The 27251-nt window shown below is 40.4% G+C and overlaps 1 protein-coding gene and 1 long non-coding RNA gene across 6 annotated transcripts in view; one reads left to right on the top strand and one right to left on the bottom strand.

Moving 5' to 3' along the window:
• Window positions 1-10316, top strand: part of LOC121278372 — a 39154-nt gene extending 28838 nt beyond the window's left edge. Inside the window, exon 3 of the long non-coding RNA XR_005943122.1 lies at window positions 9586-10316. This is a non-coding gene — a long non-coding RNA (uncharacterized LOC121278372). The remainder of the gene's footprint in view (window positions 1-9585) is intronic.
• babam2 (BRISC and BRCA1 A complex member 2) overlaps window positions 1-27251 on the bottom strand; it is a 199180-nt gene that overhangs the window by 40233 nt on the left and 131696 nt on the right. For 4 of the 5 annotated variants that reach the window (XM_041188715.1, XM_041188713.1, XM_041188717.1 and 1 more), the window contains 2 exons: window positions 23094-23203; window positions 12180-12335 (listed from right to left, as the gene is read on the bottom strand). In XM_041188715.1, coding sequence (XP_041044649.1) covers window positions 12180-12335; window positions 23094-23203 — 266 coding nt within the window. The remainder of the gene's footprint in view (window positions 1-12179; window positions 12336-23093; window positions 23204-27251) is intronic. The other variant, XM_041188716.1, reaches the window with a different exon arrangement.

Genomic DNA, 27251 nt, shown 5'->3' with positions numbered 1-27251 from the left:
TCCTGTATGAGGACTCCCAGGTCCTCTGTACCATAGCATTCTGTAGTCCCAATCCATTTAATAATAATTTGCTTTCCTATTCTTCCTACCAAAATGGATAAATGCACTTTCCCACATTATACTCCATTTGCCATTTTTTTTGTCCACTCAGTTAACCTATCTATATGTCTATATTTGTGTTCTTTTCACAACTTACTTTCCCACATCGTACTGTAGCTTCAGCAAAACTTAAGTATTTGGAATCCCAGCAATGCTTCCTCTGGCATCTCAATAGTTACATTTACCAACCCTAAAATGACCCATTTACCCCCACTCTACTATATACTATACTTTTGAAGTGCAATTGTTACTAAATGTACAAAGTGAAGCCTTGCAAGCAACTTTAGCGATGTTGGTTGAGTGATAAATGTTAGCTAGGATACCAACCGAACTTCTTTGCTTTTCTTCAAATAGTGCTGTGGAATCTTACAGCAATGCAGCACACCATTTTGATTATGTGCTCAAGTTTCTGGTGTGGAGCTTGTACCAATTACCTCCTGAGACAAGCTTGCGTCCAATGAGTCAAGGCTAACACACACACCACCTTAACAAATACTTAGCCACCCAAATGGTAAACACAGCTTGCTTATCAAAATGGGTGTGTGATATTTTTAACAAATATGAAGAACTTGTTATGGAGAATGCTGAATTATTTTGCAAAGTTTCAATGTGGGGTGGGGTGGGTGGGGGAAGGGATTACATTTGATAACTTTGAAAATGGTCAAGGGCATTGCAATGCGCAAATAACTTGCACCTGCTGACAGCAATTTTGGGAGCGTGCCAACTTCATGCTCTTGCACTTTTCAATGATTTCAGCGTCTAGCCAGCTTGAACTGTGCTGTTGATTGACTGGGTGCATGAGCAGGAGGCGAATATTGTAGGTGACTAGACAGTTAAAGCTGCAATTCTTAAAGCTAGCCTACACCTTAAAAGGAAGATGCATTGCAGTAGGAGCAGGATTGGCAGTCATAGAGCAAGTGAAACTCTAAAGAAGAGTCATACAAACTCAAAACGTTAAATCTGTTTCTCTCTCCACAGACCTGCTGAGTTTTTTGCTGCATTTTCTGTTTTTAATACAGAAATATGACCTGGGAAATACTGAATAAAGACACAGCAGGGGAGACAGCAGGCTCTCAGGTTTTCAGATGACGCAATGGAGGCCGGGTTGGAAGAATTGAAAGCAGGGGGCCGGGAGGCTCTCTGGACATGCACTTAGAAAACAGTGGGAGCAGAACTTGCATGACTTTACGAGTGGTCAAAGGCATCTTCAAATGCCATGCCCTACTGACTGCATGACTAGACTCAGACATTGCTCAATTCATTACATCCACATCATTCACCTACCAACAATCTCTAGCAATCAGGCCTCGGATCCGACATTCAAATGCTTCACGGCACACTCAGACACTTAATACCATTGCAAACCTTATACCCACATCTCAAAGCTTGCACGCTGCCAGCTATTCAACAATGACAGCCAAATCACCCAAACAGATGGCATAATACCTACTGACCCACTTTCCTTTCTCTTGCTGGACAAGGTGGAGCAAACCTGGAGCATGGCTGTATGTCCTAAGTCTCATGGAAGAGGGCATGCTGGCCATTGCTGGGACGATTGCTGAAACCATGGTCAGTGGCAGAGCTGAAACTGTCAAAGATCACTGTGTCACCTGCCAACGGAAGATGACCGCAAAGATGGCCGTCGCTACCCATCTCTGCATGCGCACTTGTCCGCGCATGCACAGAAAACCAATTTTTTTAAAGTCTTTTTTTAAATGAAGAAAACAAGAGCTGCATCATCACAGAAGAGAGAGATGCCTTGAGGATCAGCAAACAGAAAAAAGTTATTTAGGTTAATAGATAAATATAAGTGCCAGGAGCAATCTTGCTGTTTTGGAGCAGTGCTGTAATTCATTTGCATATTTTCACACAGGTTTTTTTCATAAGATAAAACGAAGGCCTGAATTTTCAGCTCGGCAGGCGGGCGAGATGGGTAGGCTCAGGAGTAGTCAGGAAATGGACTACCAGCTGCGATCGGCCAATTAACGGCCAGCCAGCTTGACAGACGGGATGGGGTGGGTGGACGGGCGATGATGTCAATACAGGCAGGTCCGAGCGCTGAGGGAAGGCTCCCTGAAGGCAGAGAGCTGCCTCAGGGAGCTGCAGATCTGAAAACCATGAAATAAAGCTTTGGAAATTAGGAAAAAAAATACCCAATCATCACAACCAGGCACCTGAACATATAGATGATAAAAATGCTGTCCATAAATTTTTATTTTATTTAATAATGGAAACCTCATCCCACCATAAGGTTGGACGGACCACGAAAAATCGGAGTCAATTGCTCCATTAATGGACTCAATTGCCCTCTTAATTGTTGGCGGGCGCACTTCCAACTGAAATAGCGTGATTTCACATCTGATTGGGTAGGCCTTGCGCCCGCCCAATCCACATAAAATTTTACCCTAAGAATTATTTTCTCTCAGCCACCAAGATATTCTTATTCAATTCTCTCCCCTTTTTTTCTCCTCTTCTGAAAATGCTGCTGCTTATCAGACTTTATATTTTAAGAGCAGAGACAGACTGTTTCAGTTCTCATTAGGATTGCTGTGAATTTTGCTTAAAGAAAACAAGAAACTAAACTGAGAGGATACGTACACTGAAGTTCTGAACTCCATTGCATGCAATGACATTGCATCAGTACAACTGCGCATGCACCATGTTGGCATCAAACACAGTCATCAAAAATACCCAATATCTAGTCTCATTAATCTTACATCCTATCTCCCTTTCTTTCCACACTCCCTTTCTTCTGATTTACAGGCACGCACCGCTTACTTTTTCCCTTTTCCTGCACCACAATCTTACGCTTATGCTTTTTTATTTCAGATGCCCAAGAGTGCAACCTGACGGGGCAATGGAGGAACAGCAAGATGACAGTGGTGAAGAAGACACACCAATACTCAATTTTGCACTCGTAGCCATCAGCTCAGATACTCAGAATCTTAAAGGAAAGCACAGAGGCGGGATCTTCACCTCTAAGGATCACTGCTGCCAAGGCAGGAGGCAAGGAAGGAACAGGTGCCAGCTTGTCAGAGGGAGATGTTGAACATGAGTTCTTCTGCAAAGAACTCAAAGGAACACTTTGATGGGGTAACTTACAGAACAATACAAATGGGTGTGCACAACAAAATGTTTGGTGTATTGGGAAGCGTGCCAGAAAGCCTGCAGTCAATGTCAAGAAACATGGAGGAATCTGTACTAACTTGGCACAGGGCTTTGTGCAGAGATTGAAGCCCATCCTTTTCAGTTTGGAAATAGTGGTCAAATACAATCGCACACTTGTGAACCTATTAATGATGCAGCAACTGATGACTGATATTGGAGCCTCCACTGCAGCACAACCAGAAACTACCCAACATTGGAATGCTGCAGTGGAAGCTCATCAGACTGCTGTCATGCAAGGTCAGCATGTGCCTGGCAAGCTCAGACAGCTGCTATCATGGCTGTGGATTACACTGTATTAAAGGGCTTGCAGGGTGTCACAGCAGCCACCAACAGATTACTAGGATTGCTGAGGCACCACCTGAGACAAGTGATAGTGGCTCCATGGACCAAGAAGCTGCTGTCCTTTCTGAAGTAGACAGCATTCATCCTCCCATCCTTGCCACTCTGGCAGTTCCCTTGCTATTGTCCATCAGTCAGTCTAGACTGTTGCCATGTATGCGAAGAGCTGCTCCAGATTGTTCTCTCAGGACATCTTAATATATTCTACTAAACGTCAGTAGCCTTCGACCAGTTTTACTGCAGCCACTGGGGCAGCACTTTGTAGAAGCAGGCACTAAGGGATTGCAAAGTGTTATCAGTTGACTTTTGTATTCAATACAGAATGATTACATTTTTAAATTTGTTTTGGAATGTTTATTTGGTGGTGGCTTTTATACTTGCATTGCGACCAAGGGGACATTGTGATGATCAGTGACAAAGGGAAGATAAGCTGTTGGATTGTTGGTGAATGGTTAAGTTAGGTTTGTTATAAAAGTATAATAATTTTCATAATATTTTTCTGGTTTATTGTGAAGTAGGTTTATGGGTGTGAGTATAGTTGGGTCTGTGAGACTTAACTACATTTGGGGCAGAATTTTGCCCTTGGCATGCAGGATCGGCAGAGGCAGTTGGGAAGCTGACCGCTGCCTGCGATTCATGTTGGTGGGCCAGTTAAGACCCACTCAATGTGATACGCGAGCAGCAGCGTTGAGTGCTGCCTGTATGGGCTGGGGGGAGATGAAGAAGATATTGAAAAATCAATAAACAACAGAAAAATGTAATAGAGCATGTCTCCTCGTGTGGCTCTGTCACATGAACAGGGATATGTTTTTAATTAAAAAAATAAGGTTTTCATTTTATTTGCATTTGCTTTTGGAAACCTCATCCCACCTGTGGATGAGGTTTCCAAAAAAATGCAAAGGCTGCTTGGCCTTTTCACCTGTCTGCCAACTGTTAAGTTGAATGGGCAGTGAAAAATTAACAACAATTGATAATTTATGGCCTTAATAGGGCTTTCAATTGTCAAAGGGTGTGCGCCGGAACTGGCAGGGCGTCCGCCAACTGAACTATTGCGCGACTGCGAGTTGACAAAAGCATGCTCGGCCAACATCATCAGGTGTCATTTCACACTTGGTCGGGTTGGGTGCGCACCCATCCGCCGAGCTAAAAATTCTGGCCTTGGAATCAGGTAGACTGCAAGTTTGGAATTATCATAAGAAGCTAGGTTTGGAAATGTGCTTGAAATGCTAATGAGTAAACTGGCTAAGCATATGAGGTGTGAAGGGTATTAGCATTTTTAGATAAGTAAAGGGATTGTTTGGATTTCAAAAGGATGTTAGTCTGTTTACAACTAGCCAGATAAGAAAGGCTAAGGAGTGTCTTTATTTTTCCCAAAGGTTACTGACAATATTGGCAACATGAAAGTTTTTACATTATGAGAAACATTCCAAAGACATATGAAACAATAGAATTTACATATTAAAGAGAGTGAACCATATCTAAAGGAGAATGAAAGGCTATGTGAGTAGAGGGCCATGTAAGATCTAACAGGAATGTGTTAAACAGCCTTCAAGAAGCCTTCAGCCATTTGTGCATAAGTCGGCTATGTCCAGTAACTGAAATTGGAGAAAGTCATTTGGAATTCCACTGTCATGTGGGTACTATATTAACTTGCTAGTTTTCACTTAACTCTTAAAATCTATTTTGGACTGCTGCTTTAAACTGGGTGTGTATTTGGGAGTCAGGTTAATTAGGAATTTTAGGATTTGTTGCATTGTTAAGTAATTGTAGTCTTATGTATGTGCTTGAAATCTTTTATTTTGTTAATAAATATTTTAATTTAAGTTTTAAAATCTCTCAAGGTCTTAGTGCTCATTATTTCTAAATTCAGCACACACAACTTCTCGTAATAAATACACATTGCAAAACTGTTGTGATAGCAGGACCAAGTTTCCCTTGTAGGTTTGGTCCACCTGGCACACATCATCAGCCACATCAGAACAGGTTAATTGAGTGGGCAAAGATCTGGTAAATGGAGTATAATGTGGAAAAATGTGAAAGTGTCCATTTTGGCAGGAAAAATAAAAAAAAATATATTATCTAAATGGTGCGAGATAGCAGAGCTCTGATCTAGGGGGATCTAGGTGTCTTACTGCATGAATCACAAAAGGCTAGTGTGCAGGTACAGCAAGTAATTAGGAAAGCTAATAGAATGTTATAGTTTATTGCAAAGGGAATTGAATACAAAAGTAGGGAGGCTATGCTTTAGTTATATACAGCATTGGTGAGACCACATCTGGAGTGCTGCGTACAGTATTTAAGGAAGGATGTAAATGCATTGGAAGCAGTTCATAGAAGGTTTACCAGACTAATACCTGGAATGGGCAGGTTGTCTTACGAGGTAAGGTTGGACAGTTTAGGCTTGTATCCGCTGTATTTTAGAAGAATAAGAGGCGACTTGATTGAAACATATAAGATGATCCTGAGGGGTCTTGACAGGGTGGATGTCGAGAGGATGTTTCCTCGTGGGAGAATCTAGAACAAGGTGTCACCATTTAAAAATAAGGGGTTGCTCGTTAAAGGCAGAGATGAGGGGGAATTTTTTCTCTCAGAAGGTCGTGAGTCTTTGGAACTCTCTTCCTCAAAAGGCAGTGGAAGCGAGCCTTTGGATCTTTTTAAGATAGAGGTAGATAGATTCTTGATAAACAAGGGGATGAGAGGATATTGGGGGAAGGCGGGGAATGTGGAGATGAGGTTATGATCAGATCAGCCATGATCATATTGAATGGCGGAGCAGGCTCGAAGGGCCAAGTGGCCTACATCCGCTTCTAATTTGTATTTGTTTGTTCGTATGTATGTAATGGGGCATTGGGGTTATGGTTACTCATGGGCTGCACATCGAAGTCATGTTATCATGGTGCCTAGTATCTACCTTTTCGTTTTCTGTGATGGCCCAAATTGGAGTTAGGAAATGAGCAGCATTTTTGGATGACTTCAAGTTTACTGAGAGTAGTAACTAGAATAGTCAAATATATGAACAAAGAGCAGGAGTAGGCCATTTAGCCCCTCAAGCATGCTCCGCCATTTAATAAAATCATGGCTGATCTGATAGTAACCTGAAATCTGCATCCCACCTACTGCCTATAACCTATCGCTTGCTTACCAAGAACCTATCCACCTCTGTCTTAAAGATATTCAAAGCTTAGTGGTAACAAAGGCATGGATGAGAGTTTCAGCATATATACTGAGGCATTTTGATCTGTTCAGCTCTTTAGGATCACCACTTGGAAGCATTGATCACTACAATGTTTTTATCTATAATTTCAACAAAGGACACAATGGAATAAATGAACAACTATCACACTTGGCAATCTTGCCATACAGAGCACATTTAAGGCGACGCATCACTGTGAAAAGAACAGGCCTTTCAAGGTTGCTTTTGTAATCTGGTGCTATTAGCTATTCTGTAGAGTCAGTACATTTGAAAAAGGAAAAACAGGTTACATCGTTTCAGCTCTAGTACTACAGGAAACCACATCAAACAATGTGACCACACATCCACCTCAAAAATCTCCTTCCTGTTTAAATCTGCCTGATGCTGAAAGTTTGATCATCTAGTAACTGAATCCTCATGATCAAATTAAATGTGGTAAAATGTTAATGTGAATGGAATCCTTTCCTGCATACAAAGCCAAGCTCTAAACAATCCAGGTGGATTCTGTTTAACCCTTTTGAGAAAGACGATGACTCTTAATTTAAGCCAGCAGCAAGCTGGTTTATGATAATTTGGGATTTTGATCAGATGGTTTAGAATTGCATCTCTAAATTGCCAGAATCAGAAGTCCAATGGTATTTGAATAATTTGAATGGAAACGGAAGATTGTTAATGGTCATGTTAAGGAGTTGCAGAATATACTGAAATTTGCAAGAAGGGGCTAAAACAGTTAAACTAAACATGTATTTATACCTTTCTGGTGATAATTCCTCCTTGCAGGTTGTAGACTGATGTTATTCCACAATAGGTCTGTTTCTGCACATATCTAATATTCAATTTGTCTTCTAGGACCTTGTTGAAAGTCCACATAAAATTGAATACCATATTAGGTGGACTGGGGGCCTGTTTAGTAGCCTGCTGGAAACCAAGGAATAGAAACTAGCAAATGGAGTGTGCGCATACTTTTGATAGTCTCCAGAAGTGCAGCAAAAGGAATTTAGGGATGAGTGTTTAGGAAAGCCTCTTCCTCAGCACCATAATTGGTGTAGCAAAGAGGTGCTGGTGGTGGGGATGGGAGGCGGGACAGGGGAAGGGGGACATGGGAAAAGTGATGATGACATTTCCACTGGAAAACAAGGCTTCTGCTACATTTGTTGCATTCCATGGAGGCTGATCTGGCAAATGCCCCAATGATGCCTTTGAAACATTAATTCAATGAGAAACCTGATCTTAAATTAAAAAGAGCTTTGCGGTACAAATTTTTATATATGGCCCTCAGCTAGTATTTTCCTTATCCCTTTAAACTTCTTTTTTCAAATATTAATCTACTTTTTGCTTGTAACACTGAGCGAACACAAAACAGATCTCAATGATTAATCTCAGTGTTGAAATCCCATTCTCTGGATTTAGTTTGTCAATACTACATGGGACTTGAGGCAGAAGTTAACAGTGTCTTGGTTCCAGAGTGATGCTAGTTTAAAACATAATTGTGGATAATGAGGGTTTCTTGCACCAGCATTAATCAATCAAACCTTCCATGACTGACTGGACTACAGTACTTAAAAAAAATCTTCTTCCTAGCATACTATAGATTATTCTCAGATGGCTAATTAGGAATCCAAGAGTGATTAATTGCATTTCTGGTTAGTAAACATAAAGTTTAATAAGGACTGTCGTTGGGCATGTAATCTCAATACTTACACTTGCATGATTATTAAGTAAACATACATATGGAATATATTTATTTTTATTGTGTGGGTGCAGGCAAGGCGTTAGTGCATCTGGCTAAAACCGTGTTAATGGAATCACACCTGTGGCCAGTCAGCATTTTCTATCAGATAACTCTGCACGAGTCCCAGGGTAAAAAATGGGTGGAAATAAAAGAAAGCCTTCTTCCAAAACTTTGTTAGTGTTACTCTGCTACTTGTTGCTGAATGGGTTGTGACCGTGGCTAAGGTGCTTCTTGTCCTGTGCGGATGCAAGTAAACCACCAGTTGCTGATTTGGTCTGATAACCTAAGATTGGAACTCAACTTCGTTAAATTTTCCCTGAAATCTGATTAAATGTCTAGGAGGAGCAAATCATATCAAATTGAACGAAAACTACATTTGACATTTTTTGGCAATACAGCATGCCTATTGCAGTTTTCTGTTTTTGTTAAAAGCTAAATTCATAACAGAATGAAAGTGCTAATGTAAAATAAGCATGAGGTGTGTTTGGGAGTTGAGAATTCATTTACTTACAAGCAAATATCTTTACACAGGAGATTTGCAGAAGCCCAAAGCACACATGATCTAGTGTCAAAAGCTGTTGTATTTTACCTCTGAGACCTGATTAAATCTCTAGGAGGAAGAAATCATCACAAAGCAAGTCTAATAGCACATGGAGTCCTCCTTGAAATTTCCGTGAGCATATGGATTGATTAATGCACAGCCCAGAAATGTTACATGCATTTCTTAAATTTACTGATTTCTGTTTGCCTGGGGTCAACTACAAAGCTGTTACTCAAACCCACTTGTTGACTAAAAGAAACAAGCCTGGGAAAGACTTCATTATTTGCAACAGGCCATTTTTGAGGGGAGAACAGATTCTAAAATCATTAGATCAGGTGTAGCCAATGCAGCACGTCACCTCACTTTGAAGGGATTGTGAATCATTCTAAAGGTAGCACCTAAGAAGTTCTGATATTTGTAAAAACAGGGCAACTGAATGCCCCGCCCAAGGTTTTAGTTTTACAGTCTCAGGCTCCATGGTTATTAAATAATCGATTTATCCATTTTTTTTAGCTAAGACTCCAGTGTACTGAATCAATACAAGACACTACATCAGCAAATGTGACATAAGAACATAATATGCTGGAAATACATCTGCAGATGTCAGCAGCGGAGAAACGAAAAGACAGGCTACTTAAGGGTATAATTCTCAGGTTCCAACACTGAATATTATATGGCACAATCTGATAAAAGGACTTGCTCCTTTATTGTAGTATTTTCCAAATGCAACAGAAATTGATGGCTTGTTAATTTTCACCTCAAAAAGGGTTCAAAAATGAAATTGTGGAATGATTTCTATGCAATAGAGCTAAAAGCCTGGATTCTCAGCTATTACCAACCAACTGGGTGGCTGTTTGCAAGAGGTAGATTCCCACCGGACTAGAGCAGGTTTGCATAATGATGCATTTTCCTGTGGGTGGGACCAGTGTTGGTAGGAATATATATTTTAATAACCATTTGGGTTCTGACAAAATATTTCAGGATTTATAGCATGCAGGAAGCCAGGCATTAATTATTTACTGCAAATATTTACTGCCCACCAGCAACCTTGGGTGTCTGTTTGTAATGTGCATAATATATTTTTCGCATGCTTTTTGAAAGTGAATTAGCGAGCCATCAATTTTTGGTATACCTTGAATTCTGATACAAAATTTAAGTGCGGTGATAATTACAAGAATTCACCTATAATGTAAGATGTGCATTTAGTACCTTTTTAATGATGTATTTATTTCTTTTTGCACACTCAGTACCAATGTCATGAAAAGTTGTGAGATCTTGCCAGTTTATTTTCATGTTTTTTTGCATAGTTTGCTGTTGAATGCTACATGAATGGAAATAAACTTTTAAGTTTTGAGAAAGTACATTTTATTTGACTGTTTTGGACTCTATTGACAGAAAGTTCAAAAAAGAGGGAACAGAATACATTGAGGAAAAAAGAGGAAGAAAACAAAGCAAAGAACATAAATGGAAGGAGTCAAAGAAAAGTAAACGGAACAATTTTTTTTAGCAAAATATTGCAATGAACACCACAAAAAACACATTTTGAGACTGAACGTGCTTTAGGGTCTAAACTTAAATTTGGAAGAAGTTGGCAGATTTCTACAAATCCACTGAAGATTTTCAACACAATATTTAACAATTCTAGTTACATAAGCATTGCTATTACAAGAGGGGAAATTGTTTGACAAAGAGTCAGAGTCAGCACTATGGAGAATTCCTGCCTGCCACTGTATTTTTTGGGAGTTTATTAGCCATGGGTGGTGCAAATAATGACTACTATGTCACCTTTCCCAAATACAAATCACAATTATGTCACCTTCTAAGTAATAAAATATTAACAATGCTGTGAACCACATTGACCTTGGAGTAATTTTTGCTGGTTCTTTATTCCAAAAGGATTGGGGAGGTGAGCTAGCACACTTGAACTGTAGCATAGGCAACGTTTGTACCCAGAGTAATTTTTTTAGCTCATTCCAAGGGCTGCTTGTATCAAGGATTACAGCTGCCCTATTAAAAAAAAAGGTCTATGTAGCAAAGCCAATTCTTATTATGGATACTGAAATGTGTATACATTCAATTTAACACCAGGAGAATCTTTATGAAATTATGTTGGTTAATATCTCCTCATAGTACTCCATTATCTCTCTTGGAAGGCAATAAGAAATTATAGCTAGTTATATCAAGAGTGAGTCCCAGCAGCCATTTTATATTGCTTTGATCGAAGAATTTATGTAGCAATACCAGAGGTAAAAGGTTGGTATTACTTTTGTATTCAGATGCTAGGGCAGAAATCAGACTGCATGAGAAACTGGCAAAAATCAGGATTTCAATATAACTTCTGTTATTGAATCAGAACATGTAAGAGTTAAATCTTAAGAGGCATAAAACTATAAGTGAACTTAAAGCTGAATCACTCTATTGCACTTATCACACCCCTCCTTGGAGCACCAAATCACAGCTGCCCTCTGCCAACTTCTATCAGTACTGCTTAGTTGACATTTTTTTCCCATGCTTACGCAAGTATTGGAACAAACATCAGCATGGAACCCTTCCACCATAATCCTTTAGAATAATTGTGGAGCTCTACTGATCCTCCTGCATGGACTGTACATTAGTACATTAGAGCTTACTGCCATGCTGTTAATGTCTGTGCGACAGACACACAGTTCATGAGTTTTTGGACCAAATCTTTTAACAAATTTAACTACTTTTTCTTGGTCTTCAGGTGAATTCAGTACTATTATAATTCAATTTACCCACATATAAAGTATTACTTTAATAGTATTTGATAATGATCATGACACCCAGCTGTGTGATCCTGGACTGCAAAGAGAAAATTCGCAGTTCTGGATTTAATCCAACACAGAAGGGACTTTATCATATGATTTATTCTTCCCTAGCCAGTCAACAAGAACTATTAAAAGTTTAATTTTTAAAATATATGGTTGTTATAAACAGGATGCTTGAGACTTTTTTTTATGTTCTGAATGCAATGGGTTTGTGAGGTGTTTACACTACAAAGTAATTATTTAGTAAACAACAAAGAAATGACACATATGGAAGGCTTAGCTTCACCATTACTGCTTAATTAAATCTGAATAACTAACCTTGAGTTTTCCCTTAACAAATTAAAATAACTTGCAATGTGGAAATTGTCAAGTTTGAAATCAACATTTTTCTTTCTGTTGCTTGAATACTGTCTGGGAATTTGACCATGTCTTGAATAAAGAATAGTGTTTTGTGATGAGCAGGAACCTGCAGACCTGGAAAAGCAGGACTTCTCATTAAATCTGTTCAGTTATAGTCGCTCATATGCTCTGCAGTATTAAAAATTTAGAAAAGAGCTGAAAATGTGATTTTTAAAAAAAATCAATAAGCTGTCCTTAAGAAAATAATGATTGTAAAATCTTAAATTTTAAGAAGATTCTTATTAGTTTAGAAAACTACAAGACTGGTTTTTTAGATGCAAAAATGCCTCCAAAATGAAATATCGTGCCATATTTGTCTCTTTAAAATTTAAGCTACATACTATTTACTAACAAAGGTTTTGCCGATTTATAAAGTTATATAATTCAAAATACAATGTTTTGTCAAGCAAGAAAATAAAAGTCAATAACAATTGGGATTTCTTTATGTAGGTCCAGCAAGATGCCAACTCTGAATCAGGAAGCTGCTATTCCAGAGATCTGTGCACTTTTTAAAAAATATTCATTTATGGGATGTGGGCATCCATCGCTGGCTAGGCCAGCATTTATTGCCCATCCCTAATTGCCCTTGTTCAGAGGGCATTTGTGTGAGTCTGGAGTCAAATGTATGCCAGACCAGGTGAGGACAGATTTCCTTCCCTAAAGGATATTCGTGAACCAGATGGGTTTTTATGACAATCGACAATGATTTCATGGTTATCATTAGACTTTTATTTCCAGATATTTATTGAATTCAAATTCTGCCATCTGCTGTGGTAGGATTTGAGCCCAGGCCCCCAGACCATTACCCTGGGTCTCTGGATTACCAGTCCAATGACAATACCACTCCAACACCACCACCTACATAGTCTAGGTTGAGACTCCAGTGCTGTGCTGAGGAAGTGCTGTAATGCTGGAAGCACTACCTTTTGGATGAGACATTAAACCAAATCTTCCCACTCAGGTGAAGGTAAAAGATCCCAAGGCACCAGAGTAGGGAAGTTCTCTGACCAATATTTGGCCCTCAATCATAACCAATAAAAATGATTATACACACTACTGTTTGTGGGACCCTGATGCTTGCAAATAAGCTGCCATGTTTCCTACATTACAACAGTGACTATACTTTACAAGTACTTAATTCATCGTAAAGCACTTTGGGACAAAATGCATGCTGTCCTTTTCAGAACTTTGGATTACCCAAGTTTCCGCAGTGGCTGTCTGTCAATTAATAATTTTCCTTTAGGCATACAAGATCCTGAGGGGTCTTAACAGGGTGGATGTGGAGAGGATGTTTCTTCTTGTGGGAGAATCTAGAACTAGGGGGTCATTGTTTAAAAATAAGGGATCGCCCATTTAAAACAAAAAATATGTTGATCCCAGGGATGGAGGGATTTTCTTATGAGGAGAGGTTGAGCCTGTACTCATTGGAGTTTAGAAGAATGAGAGGCGACCTTATTGAGAAATATAAGATTCTTACAGGGCTTGATAGGGTGGATGCTGAGAGGTTGTCTTCCCTTGTGGGAGAGTCTAGGACCAGACAGGATAATCTCAGAGTAAGGGGCTGCTCATTTAAAACAGAGATGAGGAGGAATTTCTTCTCTCAGAGGGTAGTGAATCTGTGGAATTCTTTACCGCAGAGGGCTGTAGAGGTTGGGTCATTAAGTATATTCAAGACTGAGACAGGCATTTTTAATCAGTAAGGGAATCAAGGATTATGGGAAAAGGCAGGAAAGTGGAGTTGAGGATTATCAGATCAGCCGTGATCTTATTGAATGGTGGACCAAATGGCGTACTTCTGCTTATGGTCAAAAGATGAGGCGAAATTTTTTCACTTAGAAGGTCCATGAGTCTTTGGAACTTTCTTCCTGAAAATATGGTGGAAGCAGAGTCTTTGAATATTTTATGGCAGAGGTGGATAGATTGTTGGTAAGCAAGGAGGTGATAGGTTATTGGGTGGTAGATGGGATGCAAATTTCAGGTTACTATCAGATCAGCCATGATCTTATTAAATGGCGGAGCAGACTCGAGGGGCTGAATGGCCTACTCCTGCTCCTTGTTCGTTTGTTCTTCCACTTATCCAAGTCATATCGTACTCCTACTCAAAAAAACTCTCAACTTGTCTGAGATTTCTGAATGTTGCCCTTTTTCAGACCTCCTATTCCTCTCCAAGGTGCTTAAATGTGCCATCGCCTCCCATCTCCAAAAATTCCTTATTTGAATCCCTCTCGTTCAGCTCCAATTCTCACAGCTGTAAGATAGCTCTGGCCAGTTAGACATATCCCATGACCACTTGCATCGTCCCACCTTCCCTTTGACACAGCATTTGACATCAATTATCCTTTAGCACTTCTCCTCCAGTATCCATCTATGAGAACTGGTCTTACATGGTTACACTAACTCTGAATCATGACAGTTTTATTTCCAGTCAAGTGAAGTGTATTGTCCCTGATGGTGTCAAACTTCAAATGTGGTTGGATCCATGACCCTGTCCTTCCTCAGCTACATGTTGTCCCTCAGTGACATCATTCACAGGAATGGGCTGAGCTTCCATATGGCACAAATAACACCTCAGTTTACCTCTCCACCAAATCTATCAGTCCCTTAACCACTTGTATGCAGATAGCCTGGGTGACATCAAATCATGGATGAGTCACAACTTCCTTCATCTGATCACTGGGAAGAGCTATTGGGTCAAATGGCCTCTTTTGGTGTCATTATGACTTCTCTTCAGCTCTGAAGAAGGGTCATACGGACTCGAAACTTTAACTGTTTCTCTCTCCACAGATGCTGCCAAACCTGCTGAATTTTTCCAGCATTTCCTGTTTTTGTTGTAGAAAAACTGTCGTCTAGCAACAGGGGTCCAGAGAGGAGGACCCACAGATGCAGAGAAACCAAAAGCAATTTAAGTTCAGTTGCTGATTATGCTCCGAGGTTAAGGGAGCAGTTTAAGTCTCCCTCTAGCTGGGTGTACTAGCAGATTGCTGATGAAAATAAGCATAAGAATCTTAGATGAGTTGCTGTAAAGTTAAAGTAGCAGTGAATGTCAAGTGAGTTCTGGATCTTAAGGGACATTCTAAATTGTCAGCAGCCTACTGGGAGAGGGAACTACAGAGAGTAGGTCCTAAAGGAAAAAGAGAAAGATCTCAAAAAGCCCTTTTCAGTTAAGTCAAAGGACAAGGACAGGAATCTGTTCAGTGGAAGTGAAAGTGAAAGCAAGGAGCAGAGAGAAAGGCTCCAAGTTTAGAAAAAGCTGCAGGAAGCAGGATCAAGTCAAAATAGGTTTGCGAGAAGCCAGAAGATGCAAGGAGACAGCCAAAGGTTGGTGACCTTTTACTATGGGCATGTAAAGCAGCGAGTTCTGTTGGCATGGCTGAGCATCTGAGAGTGCGTGTGGAAGGCAAAGCTTGAATAATAATTCTAATAATGTTATTGGAATTTATTGTAAAGTAGTGTTGTGCGTGTATGTGTACGCGTGTGTGTGCTTGCATGAGAGAGACTTAATTGGATTAAAGGCAGCTGTTCTGAAGGCTTTGAGGTAAACATGGGGCAAGTTTAGAATGTAAGGTGTAAAAGGGCATTTGCATTTTAAATAAACCAGACTAGATTGTTTTCAAAGGAGGGGTGAAATGTATCACCTAGCCAGGTGGAGTTTAGAAATGCTGCGTTTATTTTTCCCAAAGATTACTGGTAAAATGCGTACTATGCTAAATGTTTATGATCAGGAAGGTAAAGTCCAAAGACATAGTGAAATAATGGATATTCGCATTCAAAGGGGAAAATATGTATAAAGGAGCGAGGCTGTGCGTAAGGGTAGGCATTTTAAGAACTAATAAGTGTGAAAAGGTTGTGGAAGGAAAATACACTGTTGCTTACACAACTGAACAAATTGCCTTTCTACATATGGTCAAATCACTTGAAAAAGTATTTATGCTGTTTTTTCGCATCAGTGCAAGGCTTCCTTTCTTTTCATTTATTAAAACCTAATTCTAGCTCCATGTGCAGCAATATATTCTATTTTGGTCTATTCAATTTAATTATTCACTTCCACCAGAAGTATGGTGCCCATTTATTTTTGGTAAGGGTGGGGAGGTAGCTTACATGATCTATTCAGTGTTACTAATGATCATCCTGATTAATGATAACAGGAATATACAGTGAAAACTGTAAATGGATTTCTAAAATTTAAATTTAAAATTTATTCTATTTGTCAAAGACTCAAGTCACCTACAACTAAAATACTCATGAGTACTGGATCCTTCTTGCTCTGAATCAGCTTTCTATTTCAGGGAAGTAGCCTCCATACATCTCATACATATGTATCATTTTCGGGAGGGGGTAGAATGGAAAATATAAACATCCAGATTTTTGAATTATGACAATGATCACCCACAATTTCAAAGAAAATGTGAGTCAGTACTTCACCAATGAAGAGTGGTCATAGGTTCTAGGAAGTTGTGGAAATGAATGTATAAAATCATCATGATGAGGGAGTTATAAAGCTCTAAAACAAATCGGTGATTCATATGATGACATCCCCTTGTCCTTCTAGACGTTAGTGGTCATGGGTTTGGAAGGTGCTGTCTAAGGAGCCTTGGTCAGTTTCTGCAGTGCATCTTGTAGATGGTACACACTGCTGCCACTGTTCGTCGGTGATGGAGGGAGTGAATGTTTGTGGAAGGGGTGCCAAACAAGCGGGTTGCTTTGCCCTGGATGGTGTCAAGCTTCTTGCGTGTTGTTGGAGCTGCACTCATCCAGGCAAGTGGAGAGTATTCCATCACATTCCTGACGTGTGCCTTGTAGATGGTGAGGTTGATGATGATTTGGGGAGTCAGGTGGTGAGTTACTCACCATAGGATTCCTAGCCTCTGACCTGCTCTTGTAGCCACAGTACTTATATGGCTAGTCCAATTCAGTTTCTGGTCAACAGTAACCCCCAGGATGTAGATAGTAGGGGATTCAGCAATGATAATACCATTGAATTTCAAGGGGCGATGGTTAGATTCTCTCCTGTTGGAGATGGTCATTCCCTTAATTTGAGGTTCAAATGTTTCTTGACGCTTGTCAGCACAAGCCTGGACATTGTTCAGGTCTTGCCGCATTTGGATATGGACTGCTTCAGTATCTGAAGAACTATGCATGGTGCTGAACATTGTGCAATCACTAATGAACATCTCCATTTCTGACATGATGATGGAAGTAAGGTCATTGATGAAGCAGCTGAAGATGGTTGGGCCTGGACATTACCCAGAAGAACTCCTGCAGTGATGTCCTGGAACTGAGATGATTGACCTCCAACAACAACAACCACCTTCCTTTGTGCTAGGTATGACTCCAACCAGCAGAGAGTCTCTCCTCTCTCTCTCTCTCTCTCTCTCCTCCTCCTCATCCTCCTCTCCCCCCCCCCCCTCCACCCACCCACCCAAACCGATTCCCAATAACTCCAGTTTTGCTGGGGCTCCTTGATGCCACATTTGGTTAAATGCTGCCTTGATGGCAAGAGCAATCACTCTCACCTCACCTCTGGAGTTCAGCCCTTTTGTCCATGTTTGAATCAAGGCTGTAATGAGGTCAGGAGCTGAATGACCCTGGCAGACCCAAACTGGTGTCAGTGAGCAGGTTATTGCTAAGCAAGTGCTGCTTGATAGGATTGTTGATGGCCCCCTCTATCACTTTACTGATGATAGAGAGTAAACTGATTGGGCAGTAACTGGCTGGGTTGGACTTGGCCGGCTTTTTGTCTACAGAATATACCTGGGCAATTTTCCACATAGCCGGGTAAATGCCAGTGTTGTAGCTGTACTGGAACAGTTTGGCTAGGGGCGTGGCAAGTTCTGGAGCACAAGTCTTCAGTACTACTTCCGGAATATTGTCAGGGCCCATAGCCTTCAGCTATTTCCTGATATCACATGGAGTGAGTTGATTTAGCTGAAGACTGGCGTCTTAGATGTTGGGGACCTCCGGAGGAGGCAGAATTGGATCATCTACTCAGCACTACTGGCTGAAGATTGTAGCAAATGCCTTAACTTTTGCACTGATGTGCTGGGCTGCTCCATCATTGAGGATGGGGATATTTGTGCAGCTTCCTCCTCCAATGAGTTAACTGTCCACCACATTCATGACTGGACATAAGAATGCAGATCTGTGCATGTGCAGCTTGCTTCCAGACTGCACATGCGCAAAAGCTCCAAGGTCCATTGGGATTTGAAGTTCCCAACTTCTGCTCTCAACATTAAGGTAAGTATCATTTTCATAACATTACAGGGATTTAATCTGTACTGGATTATTGAGAGAAGAAAAATAGCTGTACATACTTTAAGTACTTTCAGACATCTAGACCTAAGGGTGATTATCCTTAACTATTTTTGGTACTTTTATACTATATAGTGTGATCTCACAAGTATGACACTGGAAAGGAGACCTGCGGCCTCTCCCCATTACTTTTTTGTCTTACTGAAACTCCAAGTCAAGCTCAAAAATCTGTGTTTCTTAAAGCTACAAGGAGGAAGTTCCATACTTTTAGCTTAAGTGCAGGCCCCAGAAAAGGTCTTGAGATCAATAATAACGTTGGCTTCCAATTCCTTTGGGTCTTTGAGGTTGTTTTTTATAAATATTTAACAATGGCTTTAACAGGGTTGTCAATGGTAGTAGTACCACACACTATTTGTTGTTATGATCACAGATGAACCCCCAATTTTCTAACAATTTTTGTTAAGACCAATAGTTTTAAAAAAAATACCTAAGATCCTTGTTATTTGCTGGATGAAGCCCAAAGATTCCATGCTCTAAACAAAAAATGTTTTACTTTACATGAGTCAAACAGAGCACACACTAAGTACTATCTTAGGTAACCATCTGTACTCTATAACCCAGAATCAACATAATTTAAACATGAATTAACAGGCAATTTGTGGTTGATTATAAACAATAAATTACTCATTAAATGGCAGATACAACCAAGACAGATTTTAGAGGCTGACTTGACAGTCCACTCAGTACATATGTCATCAATCTCTATCACAAAGTCCCTCAAAACTCCCCACGAAAAATATCAGCTGCTCTTCTCGGATTTAGCCTCATCCCCAGCCAATAGCAGCGCACAACCACCCAAGTTCTACAAGCACAGTCTTCACCAAATATAGCACGTCTGCAGAACATCGCAGTGGTCGGACAGGGTAGATCCAATGTTATCTTGAAGTAACAGAAACAGCTGCAGCAAAAGCCTATTCTCAGCTTCCGGATCTAGCCTCCATCTTCTTCAGCCTGCCTGTGCTGCACCACTGGGACCATTTTTTGAGCTCTGTTGGTTCTGTGCCCTTTTATATGGTTTAAACCAGCTTCAGTCTCCCCAGAAGTTTTGAGTTCTGATCAGAATTTCAGTCTTAGTTTCCTTAGAAACTGGAAAGTTCAGTTTCCCTTTTCAATTGTCTCAAAAAATACAAGCTTTGAAACCACGCTTCTATCACACTGTCAAAGGCACTTCATCAATGTAACACCACCTCTCATCCTATGTATAAGTTCCCAGTAAGTATGGAATAGGAAACCTAGAACTAAAGGAATAAGACCTGACTGTTCTTTCAAAATTTTAGTGGGCTTAAATTCTGCAATCCAGTTCTCTAGTAAAACCACCCGAAATCTTTTCCTAGTTTGGTAATTTAGACATTTCGAAGTCAGAAATAGTTAAATGCAATCTGTAACTAACAAAGCTGCGAGGGAATGCTGCTAAGCATTTTCTGACAGAGGAGAAAAAAAGGCAAAGAGCTAAGATGTTCCAATCGACGCCCTTCTTATGGGAATGTTACAAATCAATATAATGACCAGAAAGTCAAACATTTAGTCTCCCCAATAGAGAATGATAGCATCAAATGCCGAAGGGGTTAGATACACCCAAGGTAAGAATCCTCATGGATTGTTACAGCTCAGGAAGAGGCCATTTGGTATATTAAACCTGTTCTAGCTCTCTGAAAGAGCTATGTAATTAGTTCTACACCTTTGATCTTTCCCTTTAGTCTTTTTGAACATTTGTCAAAAATCCGTTTGCAAGTAATTTTAAAAAATTCATTCATGGGATATGGGCATCGCTAGCTAGGCCAGCATTTATTGTCCATCCCTAATTGTTCTTGAGAAGGTGGTGGTGAGCTTCCTTCTTGAACCGCGGCAGTCCATGTGGTGTGGGTGTACCCACAGTGCTGTTAGTGTGGGAGTTCCAGGATTTTGAACCAACAACGGTTAAGGAATGGCAATATATTGCTAAGTCAGGATGGCGAGTGGCTTGGAGGGGAACTTTGTGGTGGTGCTGTTTCCATGTCTGCTGCTCTTGTCCTTCTAGCGATCATGGGTTGGAAGGTGCTGTCTAAGGACCCTTGCAGAAGTGCATCTTGCAGATGGTACACATTGTTGCCACCGTGCGTCGGTGGTAGAGGGAGTGAAGGTTTATGGATGGAGTGCCAATCAAGCGGACTGATGTTGAGCTTCCTGGGTGTTGTTGGTGCGGCACTCATCCAGGCAAGTGAAGAGTATTCCATCACACTCCTGACTTGTGCCTTGTAGATGGTATGCAGGCTTTGGGGAGTCAGGTGGTGAGTTACACGCCACAAGATTCCTAGCCTCTGACCTGCTCTTATAGCCACAGTATTTAGATGGCTAGTCCAGTTGAGTTTCTGGTCAAAGGTAACTCTCAGGATGTTGTTACTGGAGAATTCAGCAATGTAATACCATTGAACATCCTGGGGTGATGGTTAGATTCTCTCTCGTTGGAGATGGTCATTGTGTGGCATTTCTATGGCACAAATGTTACTTGCCACTTGACAGCCCAAGTTTGGATATTGTGCAGATTCTGCTACATTTGGACATCGATTGCTTCTGTATCTGAGTCGTCGCGAGGGTGAACATTGTGCAAACATCAGCAAACATCCCCACTTCTGATCTTATGATGGAAGGAAGGTTGTTAATGAAGCAGCTGAAGATGGCTGGGTCTAGGACACTAACCTGAGGAACTCCTGCAGTGGTGTCCTGGAACTGAGATACTTGACCTCTGTTAATGACAACTATCTTCCTTTTGTGTTAGGTATGACTCCAACCAACAGAGTTTTCCCTCTGTTTCTCATTAACTCCAGTTTCGTTAGGGCTCCTTAATGCCACACTCGATCAAATGCTGCCTTGATGTCAAGGGCAGGCACTCTCATTCTATTTCCAGCACCGTTCCAGGTCAAAATTTGGTGTGTAATTTTTTTTTCTTCATGCTGTCTCCCATTGTTTTTCTAATCATCTTAAATATGTGTTTTCTAGTACCCGGCCCTTCTGGCACTGAAGACAGTTTCTCCTTATTTACTCTATCAAAACCCTTCCTGATTTTAAGCACCTCTCTGAAGCTGATACTGTAAATGTTACAGCAGTAAATCAACACAGAAATCAGGAAACTGGTGAAGGAACGCAAACATGGGACAAGTGGGGAGATGGTGGTTTAGTGGTACTGTTGCTAGACTAGTAATCCAGAGACCCAGGCTAAGGTCCTGGGGACATGGGTTCAAATCCCACCAATGCAGCGGGTGGAATTTGAACTCAATTAATAAATCTGGAATGATAAAGCCAGCTTCAGTAATGGTGACCATGAAACTATCACCGATTTCCGTAAAAACCCATCTGGTTCACTAATGTCCCCTAGGAAAGGAAATTTGCCAGTCTTACCTGGTCTGGCCTACATGTGACTCCAGACTCACAGCAATGTGGTTGACTCTTAACTGCCCTTGCAAGATCAGTTCAAGGGCAATTAGGGATGGGCAACAAATGCTGGCCTTGCCAGTGACACCCACATCCCATGAAAGAAAAAAAAAAGTTCCTCTTGTAAAAATTACTACACATCTGCTTATGTTGTGATATATTTGTATAATAGTTTGCACAATCAATGGGCAAGCTACTGGATAGATAATTTACCCCAATTGTGACTGACTTCTTTCATACCAGCTGTGCTTATTATTTTTCTGATTGCATATTCCATTTCCCAAATTTCACATTCTGTAGCTTCTCATTGAAGGCCATTGCTTGATTCAATCATTCATGAGTGCTGGAAAGCTGCATCAGCTACACTGAGGTCTCGAGAGATGTGGTGCCTATTACCATGAGTAACCATGCAGAAATTCATTTAGTCTGTTACTAACTTACATAAACTGCTTCTTGTGCCTGTATAATTTCTGTTTCATTGTGTCAAATACTTAGAATTTGAGATTAAATTGATATTAGTTTAATTTGTAACTTGAGAGTTGTATTTAGAATCCAAATTTGAGAGAAAATACCAAGGAACCAATGAAGAATGGCACCCTAAACTCATGTGACTATGAAAAAGTGGCTGTTGACAAAATTAAGCTAGGCATTTTCTTTTCTCTCTAAAAAAGAGCCGATGAGAAAGAAATTCTTTTGACCCTTGTGAGCTCACCATTTGCAAGGTGACCATTTCTGTTGACAATGAGGCTGTCTCAAAGCTTCTATGTTACACACACCAACAGGCAAGAGTTTAGTGCTCTGAAACACCCACTAGCCTTCATCGTACAACTTGAGCCAAGCATATGACTTATCCCATAACTGCTGTTGCACTTCCCTGTAAGGCCTGTTCTGCAAGAGTATTTTATAATATATAACTATTTGGTTTAAAATAAGAAAATGCAGGGGCAAAATATTGAAGGACTAGTCATGTCCAATGAATGGCACTCCAGCAGGAACCTCCATCTCCAAAGGCTGGAAGTAAGAAGAAAATCCAAGCAAAAATAGAACAGTAAAACATAAGCAATTTGAGAGATTTTTGGCTTTTCAACTGGGGCTACAGAGAAGTACTGCACTTACTGTTCAATCCTTGGAGACAGGTACAGTTTAGGAAACACTTGAGTAGCTTCAGTATCCTCAAAACTGACAGAAAGGAGAGCAACATCTTCTCCTGGGTCTATTACTGTGTCCTGGGAGAGGAAACAACAAATATTGTGAATGTAGGATGTACGATTTTATTGAACTGCTTTAGAATTGTCCTGTCAAATATTTGCCATTTATCCTTGTAGGCTGAGATATTTTAGTTGAGGGAGTAGACTTTGTGCTCACAAATGAGTCATGAAAGATGCTGACAGTTTTTAAGTAATAGGAATTTCTCCTTCTTCAAGGAGAAACACTGTCAGCATCACACTGCACCTGTGGTTAGTTACAGAAGACACTGGGATTCAAACCAAACAAGCATCTTGTAGGAAAGCTGCTAGTAAATTCCTTGAGCTTTGTGGAACTTTTGGATCTGAGACAATTTTAATTGCTCTTCAGCAAAGAATGTGGCTGAATGTAAAGGCCTTCTATGGTCTGCAAGAACCTACCTTGATCCAACCTCAGTAATGAGCTTTTCAGGCCTCCTGTACACTTTACATTGTTTTTATAAAGAAACTTGCTGGCTTTCAAATTTTCAAATTATCATGCTGACTCTTCCAAGCTATTACAGGCATTTTAATCCTGTAAGCATCCCAATATTCTTTACACAATAGACAAATGTCAAATCAAGACATTTTTTATTCCTGGAGCTTTCCAACTGACCCCAGAGTTTTTAACATGTCAGCCGGGCACTCTTGCCACACTCGTGAACCAGAAAACCTACTCTAGTACTTTCACACAAGGAGGGGAAAAAATTGAGCAGCTATGAATGACTGGCCACGGAGCTCCTTTGACCGAAGCTGTCTTGACTTCTAGGTTCAGAAATGATGAGCAACATGGAAATTTTTGGATGAAACAAACAGGTAAGAAAGGTTATACATAAGCAATATGAATAACTTTGTTAATATTCTGAAATAATGAGATCAGGAACACTCCATATTTGATTTAGGCATGGACAAAATGAGCCAACAACTAAAGTATTACAAAGTCACAGTGATACTAGTGTAACTTTTAAATGTCAGGTAAAAGGGGGCTCAGAAAACTGAATCAAGAATTGCCCAGGGTTGTATTTCATGGCAGTCAGCATGACTGCTATACATCTGAATGGATTACTTTCAGACCAACCACAACAAAAACTGGATTACTGATATTAGAGTGTCAGATTCATAACTAAAATAACTGTTTTGGTTAAATCAATCCTTAGCCAACTTGGAAGAACTATGACAGACTTTAAGATCAAAAACATCAACATAAATAACCCATTTGACTAAAAGCTCAACCTCCACACACACCAGTGACAAGTAACCATTTTGGACCATGTACAGCTAATGTGGTAAAATATCTCTATCGTTGGTATTTGAATTGAAGGAGGTATCCGCCCTGAGCAGCTTGCTAGGCCTTTTTAGAGGGCAGTTAAGGGTCAACTACATTGCTGTGGGTCTGGAGTCCTTCTCTAAGCCATACTGGTAGATTTCCTTCCCTAAGGGACATCAGCGAACCAGATGCGTTTTTACAACAAGCTGTGAGTGTTATGGGCTCATTGCTGATACTATTTTTTAAATTTCTGATTCATTTAACTAACTAAATTAGGAAACCAGTTGAAACTAAAAACAAGATCTTGAGGATCACTAATCAAAAAGAAACTGGTCTGGCAAGTAACAGTAGAACTCTGTACATTTAGCACATCATGTGAAATTCTGGTTCTAGTGTTTTATGGTGCAGGAAGTTCCAACTTTGTGTTGTAGGTGGTACTTGGTGAAAGAAGGGATTCCAGAGAGATTGTTTACCTGCAAGAGCTGATTAACTGCATTTTTTTTACTCATTCATGGATTGTGGCCGTCACTAGGAAGGATAGTATTTATTGCCCTCGAGAAGGTGGTGGTGAGTTGCCTTCTTGAATACTGAGCAGCTTGCTAGGCCTTTTCAGAGGGCAGTTAAGGATCAACCACATTGCTGTGGGTCTGAAGTCCAATATAAGCCATACTGGATAAGATTTCCTTCCCTGATGAACATCAGTGAACCAGATGGTTTTTTACAACAATCTGAGAGTATTATGGTCTCATTACTGCTAATATTTTTTTTATTTCCGATTCATTTAATTAGCTAATTTAGGAAACCATCTGCCATGGTGGAAACTGAACTCACATCTCTGGACAACCACTATGCTACTGTTCCCAGAAGACACCTGGCCTGGCAAGAATAGCTGCAGCCAACATGCACATACAATATTAGTCATGGTCAGCTAAACCGTCTATCTACGTCCCCTCCTTATCATTTATACCGTATAGCTGTCCTATGGGGGAAACCCTGGAGTAGCAAACAGAATCATCCTCTTTGCAAACACCTCTCATGCAGCACAACTCTATTTCGCCCACCATGAGACAGGAATCAAGCGTTCAGAGGTTCAGTTACTTGCCTGAAGACTACATTTTGTGCTTCCATGTTGCAAATAAAATTCAATTTCCTTACTCATTGGAACGTAAGAACAAGAGAAAGTCATTGAGAACCTCGAGTCTGTTCAGCCAGACAGTTAGATCATGGCTGATCAGTACCTCAATTCCATTTACACAACTTTGCTCCATATTCTTTGATACCCTTATATCAAACAAATATCCATGGAACCTAGTCTTGATAATTTCAATGGACAGTACCTTCTTGAGAGACAGTGTTCCAAATTCCCACTACCCATTATGTGAAAAGATGCTTCCTGATTTCACTCCTAAATGACAGTTATATTATGCCCTGCTGTTCTGGATTCCTCAGTTGCTTTGTATACACCCAATCAAATCCCTTAATCCCAATTAGTTCACTCCTCAGTCTTCCAAACTCTCAGTAATTCAATGCAAGTTTATGCAATTTGTTCTCATAATTTAACCCATTAATTCCTGGTATCATTTTAATGACTCTGCTCTGCATCTGAGGCTAATATATCTTTCTTGAGGTCAGATGCCTAAACCCGCGTGTGGTATTGCAGATGGAGTCTGTCCAAAGTTCTGCACAACTGACACATCACATCCTCATATTTGTATCCATATAACAGTGACCCAAGAAATTGTAGGTCTTGCTTTCCAGATGAGATACATTACCACAGATAGTACATAGCTCTACTCAACTGTCCAATCTGTGCTGAACCTAGCCTCATAGTTAAGCTCCCTTCCAGTGATGCAACCTTTGACCAGAAACTGAACTGCACCAGCCCATATAAATACTGTGGCTCTAAGAGCAAGTAAGAGGCTGGGAATTATGCAGAAAGTAACTCACCTCCTGACTCCCCAAAGCTGGTCCATCATCTACAAGGCACAAGTCAGGAGTGCGATGGAATACTCCCCACTTGCTGGATGAGTGCAGCTCCAACAATACTCAAGAAGCTTGACATTATCCAGGACAAAGCAGTCCACTTGACTGGCACCCCATGGACCACCTTCAACATTCAGTCCCTCCACCACCGACGCACAGTAGCAGCAACTCACGTAGGATTCTTCAAAAGAACATTCCAAACCTGTGACCTCTATCACCTAGAAGGACAAAAGCAGCTGATGCATGGGAACACCTCTATCTTCAAATTTTCCTCCAAGCCACGCACTATTCCTGACTTGGAACTATATCACCATTCCTTCAGTAGCTGGATCAAAACCCAGTACACATATCCTAACAGCACTGTGGGTTTACGTACACCACACGTACAGCAGCGGTTCAAGAAGATGGCTCACCACCACCACCTTCGCAAGTCAATTTGGAATGGGCAGTAAGTGAAGGGCAATAAATGCTGGCCCAGCCAGCATTACCCACATTCAGTGAACAAATAAAAAAAACATTATTGGTGCCTAGATGCAGGAACCTTTTCAAGATATGTGACCACTCACATAAGGTTGCTCAACATCCTCCAGTTAGAATGAGAATAATTGAGAAGACCCTATGCTGATTCAACTGAATTGAATAAATTGGATTGAATCACTTGGATGAATAATGTTGATAAAAGTCAATTGGGACGGCGAACAGGTGTCCCAATTCATGAAATTGGGCATTTAGATATATTATTTTTTTTATTTAAATACTGGCAAACTCAATTGGACAGGCAATTCCTCCAGCCAACATGAC

The sequence above is a fragment of the Carcharodon carcharias genome, chromosome 5 (assembly GCF_017639515.1).
Source record: "Carcharodon carcharias isolate sCarCar2 chromosome 5, sCarCar2.pri, whole genome shotgun sequence".
In the NCBI taxonomy this organism is placed as follows: Eukaryota; Metazoa; Chordata; class Chondrichthyes; order Lamniformes; family Lamnidae; genus Carcharodon; species Carcharodon carcharias.
This window is presented reverse-complemented; position numbering and strand designations above follow the sequence as displayed.